This window comes from Cebus imitator, unplaced genomic scaffold (genome assembly GCF_001604975.1).
Source record: "Cebus imitator isolate Cc_AM_T3 unplaced genomic scaffold, Cebus_imitator-1.0 Scaffold169, whole genome shotgun sequence".
NCBI lineage: Eukaryota > Metazoa > Chordata > Mammalia > Primates > Cebidae > Cebus > Cebus imitator.
The window spans coordinates 1,264,339-1,272,900 of record NW_016107484.1 but is presented as its reverse complement, the minus strand read 5'-3'; the positions used below and the strand labels follow the sequence as shown (position 1 = coordinate 1,272,900).

Sequence of the window (8,562 nt, the reverse complement as noted above, 5' to 3'; positions counted from 1 at the left end):
TTTTTTTTTTTTTTTAATCTATGTCTTTGCCTCTGTTAATGCACTGCTTTGAAATGTTATTGACTACTTAGTTTTGCTAAACACAGAGCCCTTCCAAGTTATACATCAAACACAGTTAGGTTTCATATTGAATGAGGCACCTAAACTGTGCTTTCTCCTCCTTGATCTGTGACTCTCAGGGCAGCAGTCTTCCTGGGCCATCGGCGCCCTCCTTTGGTGAGACAGAATGCTTGCCATCTAATTAAACAAATTCAAAGAAATCTAACTCAGTTTATTGCACCTCAGAAAATGACCTTCCCTTTCATGTTTTCTCTTTCCTTAATCTCAAGTTGTATGACATATATATGTATATATTTTACCTTTTCTCAACTTTGTTCCTTCCTACTTGCCTCCTGCACTTTAAAACCAAGTTTAAACAAGGCTGATATGCACAAAGAGTGCCAATGGTGCCCACCCACACACCATGGAAAGAAAAATCAGAGGCTTATGGAGAAACTAGACAAGAGGCACATGAGCCACTCAGGGTCAGCTGTCCCAGGTCCTCCACATCCCTTCCTATTACCCATTCATTACACTTCTGTGCTATTAACTGTGTGAATAAAAGTGTATGGCTCCTTTCTTTTCCTTTCTTTTCTTTCTTCCTTTCTTTCTTTCCTTCCCTTCCTCCCTCCCTTCATTTCTTTTCTTTGTTTTCCTTTTCCTTTTCCTTCTTTTCTTTTCTTTCTTCCTTTCTTTCTCTCTTGTCCAGGCTGGAGTACAGTGGTGCTATCTCAGCTCACTGCAACCTCCACCTCCCAGGTTAAAGAGATTCTCCTGCCTCAGCCTCCCGAGTAGCTGGGATTACAGGTGCACACCACCACACCCAGCTAATTTTCATATTTTTAGTATAGATGGGGTTCCACCACGTTGGCCAGGCTGGTCTCATACTCCTGACCTCAAGTGATCTACCCATCTCAGCCTCCCAAAGTGCTGGGATTACAAGCATGAGCCATCGCGCCCAGCCTGGTGTCCTTTAAGAAAATCTTTTGAGTTCATCGTTTTTCTGCCCTCCTTCCAAAGCTTTTAGGAAACATTGCCTTTTTTCCCCCCTAAGTTACAATATTCTTCCGTATATCTTAGGACAAGACATGCTACCTTGAGTGTGACTGTGGGAATGCACAGGGGGCAGCCTGTGGGCTTGGATACCCTGTGGCTTCTGCACCATCTTTTCATAATCCCAGCTAGTTAACAATACCCATGTAACAATCCTCTTGATGTAGCTAGCTCAAAGTTCATCTCAGGACAACCAGGAGAGTGATTTTTAACTTGGCCTATTGTCATGTTTAGAAGTCCTTGAACAGTAAGTGACTGATGGTCCTTTTCAGTTTAAAAAGTAGCGACACCGACCTAGATTCAAGATATTAGACTCAGATTACTCTCAGAAATAACAAATTTCGGAGCTTTCTTCACCATCTCAGGCAGATTTCTGAAGAGAAGGGCTGCTGTTTGAGGGGTAGCAACATGAAGCATACACGTGCACCATGTGTATACACACACATGCATGTACTTCCCTAGGTATGAACATGCCTACAGGTGCATGCAGGTGATGCCGTCCCATGCATGCACACACACACATGCAAACTGCACTGATGTGTGTGTATCCATGCACATGTGTATGACCCACATGTGGTAGTAATTGGCATCACATGTTTCATGTATATTAGTTTTAATAAAACAAGACCAGCAACAAAAAGTCAATAGTGTTGTAGTTATAATTGACATAAACTCCTTATCTTTACAATGTGAAATCTTTCTGTTCAGAATCTCTCGTTCTTTTTCCTTAGAAAGAAAAGTTTGCTGAAGCTTCGGAGGAGGCAGTCTCCGTTCAGAGAAGTATGCAAGGTATGTCTTACTAGAGCTTGTGTAGATCGCTTTAAAGACTATCATACTCTTAGACTGGAGCTAGCCTGTGGAGTGCACAGAGTAGACACTGCCCGTAGCCTAATTTCACTCTCCTGGAAGTTCCTGCCATGCTCAGAAATACTGGCTTCCATTGGTTTCCTGAAGCCTCAAACTCCCAATTAATTTTTTCTTCTTCTGGCTTCAGGCTTGTTCTACATTAAAATGTAAATATTATTGGGGAGAGTGTTATTTATGTTTTCATCATTAATAGCTTTATTGAGTTTTAGCTGGAAGGGGGAAAGAGATGAGTGGAAAGGGCCTGATGCCTCCCTAAAGTACAGATTTGGGGAGGCCAGAGAGAGCGGCAGACCTGCTTTTTTCAGGACGCACCCAGCAGTGTAATTTGTAAGGGGATTTTTGAGTATTCCTGTGTTCTCAGATCTCTTGAGCATACGATTTGATCCAGATAGCTTATTAAATATGAAGCTTATTAAACTTCTAACTTTATCCTGAATAGAAACTGTAAATAAGTTACACCAAAAGGAGGAACAGTTTACCAAGCTGTCTTCTGACTTGGAGAAGCTGAGAGAAAACTTAGCAGGTAAGAAGACATCTCTGATGACTAAACATTAAATACAGTAGGCTTCCTCATATTTGAGACAGTTGTAGGATGTTATATAACAAATGTACTATTCAAGCGTAGCCTCTTTACTCATTATGGTGACATAAAAACACGATGAAGTACTTGTTTGAGATCTGTAACCTACACCAAGTTCTCTTTGCTGTTTTCACGAGAGCCAGATTCTGCCACATTTCACCACTGCCACTGCTATCCTTGCTCCAAGCCAATGGCCGTCTTTCACCTGAGCTACCATAATAGCTGACCACCTGGGCTCACTGCTGCTGCCTGTGCCTGCTTCAGTCTGTTCTCCACACCGCAGCCAGAGCAATCCTTTTAATATGAAGTCATATCACATCGCTTCTCTGCTCAAGGTCGTCCAGCAGCTCCCATCCCATGCAGGGAAAGAGCTGTGGTCCTTACCACGATCAGGCCCTATTACCTCTCAGATTTCATCTGGGACCCCCGTTCCCTCCTCATTCCACTCCAGCCACCTCAGCCTGTTTGCTCGTGCTTGGACGTGTCAGGCGTGTTCCTGCCGCACAGCCTGTGTGCTTACTTTTCCCTGTGCCCTCACTTCCTTCAGGTTTTCCCTTCCATGTCACCACCTTAGGGAACCGCCATCTAAGATTCTAACCTTCTTCCCAGCTCCTTTCCCTGCATTGATTTTTCTTCCTCTTAGCACTTAATTAATTCTACGATTTCTTTCCTTTATCTTTCTTATTGTCTGCCTTCTTCACTAGAATGTGCTTTTTATGAGGACAGGAATTGCTTTGTGAAAATATTACCAGAGCAAGGATGCACTCAGCCAGTTTTTGTTGATTATGACACAGCCGTGCTATTCTTTTTTTCTCTATATATTTAGATATGGAGGCAAAATTTAGAGAGAAAGATGAGCGAGAAGAGCAGCTGATAAAGGCAAAGGAAAAACTGGAAAATGACATTGCAGAAATAATGAAGATGTCAGGAGATAACTCTTCTCAGCTGATGAAAATGAATGATGAATTACGTCTGAAAGAAAGGTATAGATGACTGTTGATAAGAGTGCCCACCTTAGGCTCTGTGGGAAGGTCTAGGTGGGAGGGAAGACCAATGTTTAGGATTATTATGTTTTAAAATCTCCCATCTCTGTTCATTTCTATTATTACCTCATTGTGTCCTTGAATAAGCTATTTAACCTTCTAAAATGGGCTTTACCTATCTTACTTGTCAAGAACAACAGAATTAAGGAATACAATATTATTTATACACCATTTGGTGACTTATAAAGAAAAGATAATAAGGCAGGGGCGCAGTGGCTCATGCCTATAATCCCAGCACTTTGGAAGGCCAAGGTGGGTGGATCATTTGAGGTAAAGAGTTCGAGGCTAGCCTGGCCAACATGGTGAAACCTTGTCTCTGTTAAAAATACAAAAATTAGCTGGACATAGTAGTGTCTGCCTGTAATCCCAGCTACTCAGGAGGCTGAGATGGGAGATTCACTTGAACCCAGGAGGTGGAGGTTGCAGTGAACTGAGATTGTGCCACTGCACTCCATCCTGGGCAACAGAGCAAGACTCTATCTAAAAAGAAAGAAGAAAAAGGAAAAGGTAGTAGTTCACTAATGGCAATAATATCTTTTATGGGCAGTTAAAAATATTTTTAACATTTTTTTTTTGAGATAGAGTCTCACTCTGTTGCCCAGGCTGGAGTGCAATGGCTCAATCTCTGCTCACTGCAGCCTCCACCTCCCAGGTTCAAGTGATTCTTCTGCCTCAGCTTCCCAAGTAGCTGGGATTACAGGCATGCGCCACCATACCCAGCTGATTTTTGTATTTATAGTAGAGATGGGGTTTCACTATGTTGGCCAGGCTGGTCTTGAACTCCTGACCTCAAATGATCTGCCCGCCTCAGCCTCCCAAAGTGCTGGAATTACAGACGTGGGCCACCATGCCTGACCTTAACTTGTTTTAATGGGAAACACATATTACCTATCACTATGGGCTATGCACCGTGCTAACAGCTTTCTAATTCTTATCATTATCCTATGAGGTGAGAGGAGGTGAGTTTAGCATTATTCCCATTCTAAGGAAAAAGAGGCCAGGCACGGTGGCTCACCCCTGTAATTCCAGCCAATTTGGGAGGCCAACGCGGGCAGATCACCTGAGATCAGGAGTACAAGACCTGCCTGACCAACATGGAGAAACCCTGTCTCTCCTAAAAATACAAAATTAGCTAGGTGTGGTGGTGCATGCCTAAAATCCCAGCTACTGAGAAGGCTGAGGCAGGAGAATGACTTGAACCCGGGGGGAGGTGGAGGTTGTGGTAAGCCAAGATCGCACCATTGCACTCCAGCCTAGGGAACAGGAGCAAAACTCCATCTCAAAGAAAAAGAAAAAGAGGCTGGGCATGGTGGCTCACGCCTGTAATCCAAGCACTTTGGGAGGCCGAGGCAGGCGGATTGCCTGAGGTCAGCAGTTTGAGACCAGCCTGACCGACATAGAGAAACCCTTTCTCTACTAAAAATACAAAATTAGCTGGGTGTGGTGGCACATGCCTGTAATCCCAGCTACTTGGGAGGCTGAGGTAGGAGAATCACTTGAACCTGGGAGGCAGAGGTTGCAGTAAGTTGAGATCGCACCATTGCACTCTAGCATGGTCAACAAGAGTGAAACTCTGTCTAAAAAAAAAAAAATTAGTAAAATTAAAATTAAAAAATAAGGAAGGGAGGGAGGGAGAGAAGCAGGGAGAAAGGGAAACTGAGGCTAACTGGGGTTAAGCCTGATGTTTCAGATCTGGGCAGTCTGGTCCCAGAGCCCTTCCTCCTCTTAATAACTGCATTGTACTTCCTCGGTGCTCAAGTTTCTTCTGTCTTAATATCTGTTATTGTCTTTATTCTGGAATTCTTGTTGCTTTGATCTTATTCTTTTAATAGCTGTCATATAAAAATCAAATAATTTATAAGGTGAAGATTTATAAATGAAGTCTATAGGCATTAGACTTCTTAAAAGCGTTAATATCTGCAAAGTTCTTTTTTGTTGTTGTGTTTTTTGTTTTTTTTTTTTTTGAGAGAGAGAGAGAGTCTTGCTCTGTCACCCAGGTTAGAGTGCAATGGCACACGATCTCTGCTCACTGCAACCTTCGCCTCCCGGGTTCAAGTGATTCTCCTGCCTCAATCTCCTGAGTAGCTGAGATTACAGGCACCCGTCACCACACCCAGCTAATTTTTTGTATTTTTAATAGAGATAGAGTTTCACCATGTTGGCCAGGCTGATCTTGACCTCCTGACCTCGTGATTCTCTCACGTTGGCCTCCCAAAGTGCTGGGATTACAGGCGTGAGCCACTGCACCTGGCTGCAAAGTTCTATTTATTAATATATCCAACCTTTCACCCCCACACAATTCAGTCAGTGCTGAGTGGTAGCCAGGCCTTGGTTGGGCAACTGTGGTCAAACTTGCCTTGGTGGTGGTGGCTCAGTGTCTTCAAGAAGCTCCATTTTATAGGTGTTTTGTGAATGTAAAATCTAGAATTACCCCCAAGTTTCCCTTGTGTGTCTGTGATTCATCTGAGAGTCTGTTTTCTAGGTCAATGTCCCATATTTTATAAATTATTTTATAAATTTATTATTTTTAAATAATATATAATTTATTTATAAAATAAATTATTTTATAAATTTATTTATAAAATAAATAAATTATTTTATAAATTTATTTATTTTTGTTCAACCACATGATCCCTTTAAGGTAAAACTTTGAGTTATTGTGATTTTTGTATCTTCTGTTCTTCAGAAGCACTAGAATGAATTTTTGGTAATCTAGTATGCTAAAATTTTTAAATGCCCATTTCCTTTATTTGTTTTTAATTGAGACGGAGTCTTGCTTTGTTGTCCAGGCTGGACTGCAGTGGCTCAATCTCGGCTCATTGCAACCTCGCTCTATCAGAGTCAACCAGTTCTCCTGCCTCAGCCTCCTGAGTAGCTGGGATTACAGGCATGTAATCCTGTAATCCAGGTGCCACCACACCTGGCTAATTTTTGTATTTTTAGTAGAGATGGGGTTTCGCCATGTTGACCAGGCTGGTCTTGAACTCCTGAACTTAAGTGATCCATTTGTCTCGGCCTCCCAGGGTACTGGGATTATAGGCATGAGCCACCATATCTGGCCTCAGTTCCTTTAATATGTTTATTTTTTACTCTTTTTTTTTTCTTTTTTTGATCTACTGACATAAAATAGTAAACCTTCACAATTATAGTAGTTGTTACTCTAAATAATTACTTATCATAATTGGTAAAATGGCTCTGTTTTGTTTTGTTTTGTTTTTAAAGATGGGGTTTCACCATGATGGCCAGGCTGGTCTTGAACTCCTGAACTCAGGTGATCCACCCACCTCGGCCTCCCAAAGTGCTAGGATTACAGGCGTGAACCACTGCGCCCGGCCGGTAAAATGATTCTTTAGGCAAAGCATTTAAAATTTTTTTTGCCTATTTTAGATGTTATTAATTACACATAACTTTTAAAAATCATTAATATAGGCCGGGTGCCATGGCTCACAACCTATAATCTCAGGTCTTTGGAAGGTCGAGGTGGGCGGATCACCTGAGGTCAGGAGTTCGAGACCAGCCTGGCCAACATGGTGAAACCCTCTACTAAAAGCACAAAAATTAGCTGGGCATGGTGGCAGGTACCTCCTAGCTATTCAGGAGGTTGAGGCAGGAGAATTGCTTGAGCCTGGGAGGTGGAGGTTGCAGTAAGCCTAGATCGCACCACTGCACTGCAGCCTGGGTGACAAGAGTGAGACTCGGTCCCAAAATAAAAATAAAAATTAAAAATTATTAATACCATTGTTATTAATAGTATATTTTAATATAAATCTTAAATTTAAAACATTCTTATGAAAAATCTGACATCTTATATCGAAACTTTTTCTAGATATGTAGAAGAATTACAGCTCAAACTTACAAAGGCTAATGAAAATGCAAGTTTTCTACAAAAAAGTATTGAGGATGTGACTCTCAAAGCTGAACAGAGCCAGCAAGAGGCAGCTAAAAAGCACGAGGAAGAAAAGAAAGAATTGGAGAAGAAATTGTTGGACCTGGTAAGGAGAGACTCAGTGGGCCTGTTTGCTGGCAAGGAAGGCAAGGGGCAGTACACATATGGCTGGATGACTCATTCCCTCACTTGGGGTCTCTGCAGGAAAAGAAGATGGAAACGAGCCACAACCAGTGTCAGGATCTGAAAGCCAGGTATGAGAAAGCCACTTCCGAGACTAAAACCAAGCATGAAGAAATTCTGCAGAACCTCCAGAAGACGCTGCTGGACACAGAGGACAAGCTGAAAGCCGCACAAGAGGAGAACAGTGGCTTGCTGCAGGAGCTGAAGGAGCTGAGAAAGCAAGCTGATAAAGCCAAAGTACGCGATGGGAGAGAATTGCCTTGTGCTGTAGCTTGCCTGAGCTCTTTGTCAAGGCAGGAAGGGTGCTTAGAAAGCAGCAGTCAGTGGGACAAGTTAAGGTGGCCTCTATAAATGTTACTCTTCTCAGTGCATGGCAGGTGGCACATTATGTTTCCTATGGCTTCAAGTGTTTTGTGCCAGCTGCTGTTCCTTCTGAGGGTCAGTGACGGCTGCAGGTCTTTACCGGAATGGACGGTGCAGCTGTCACCCCCGTGCTGCCTGTTTCCCAGCTGTCACAAAGGTTCTGACGCTGCCTGAGCTCTGCTTGCCTACTTGTTGCTCTAATCTTGGCCATGCTTGTTGCTGCCTTGCACTAGGTTAGGAGAGACGATGCAATAAAGCAAGAGGCAGAGCTCACGTGAAGCAAGCGAGCAAGGAATCAGGATGAGAGAGAGCCTGGTTGGAGGAACAGAGCTCTTCTAGGAAGAGTTAAAATTGAGAACTTACAGAGGGGCTTTTAGGTGTCCCCAGGAGGGTACCGTGAGCTTATTGACAAGGAAGCTGGATTCAAGGGCAGGGAGGAAACATCCTGTTAGTAGATAGAGCAGAACTCTATATGTTGGATTTTATTTTATGGTTTCAGGATTGTATCTGTGCCCAATATATATCTTTTTCTTTTTCTTTCTTTCTTT

General features: G+C 42.7%; 1 protein-coding gene across 23 annotated transcripts in view; it reads left to right on the top strand.

Annotated features, from left to right (window-relative positions):
• Positions 1-8,562, top strand: part of CLIP1 (CAP-Gly domain containing linker protein 1) — a 141,335-nt gene that overhangs the window by 77,748 nt on the left and 55,025 nt on the right. For all 23 annotated transcript variants that reach the window (XM_037744215.1, XM_037744214.1, XM_037744218.1 and 20 more), the window contains 5 exons: positions 1,824-1,881; positions 2,399-2,482; positions 3,366-3,522; positions 7,409-7,574; positions 7,673-7,888. In XM_037744215.1, coding sequence (XP_037600143.1) covers positions 1,824-1,881; positions 2,399-2,482; positions 3,366-3,522; positions 7,409-7,574; positions 7,673-7,888 — 681 coding nt within the window. The remainder of the gene's footprint in view (positions 1-1,823; positions 1,882-2,398; positions 2,483-3,365; positions 3,523-7,408; positions 7,575-7,672; positions 7,889-8,562) is intronic.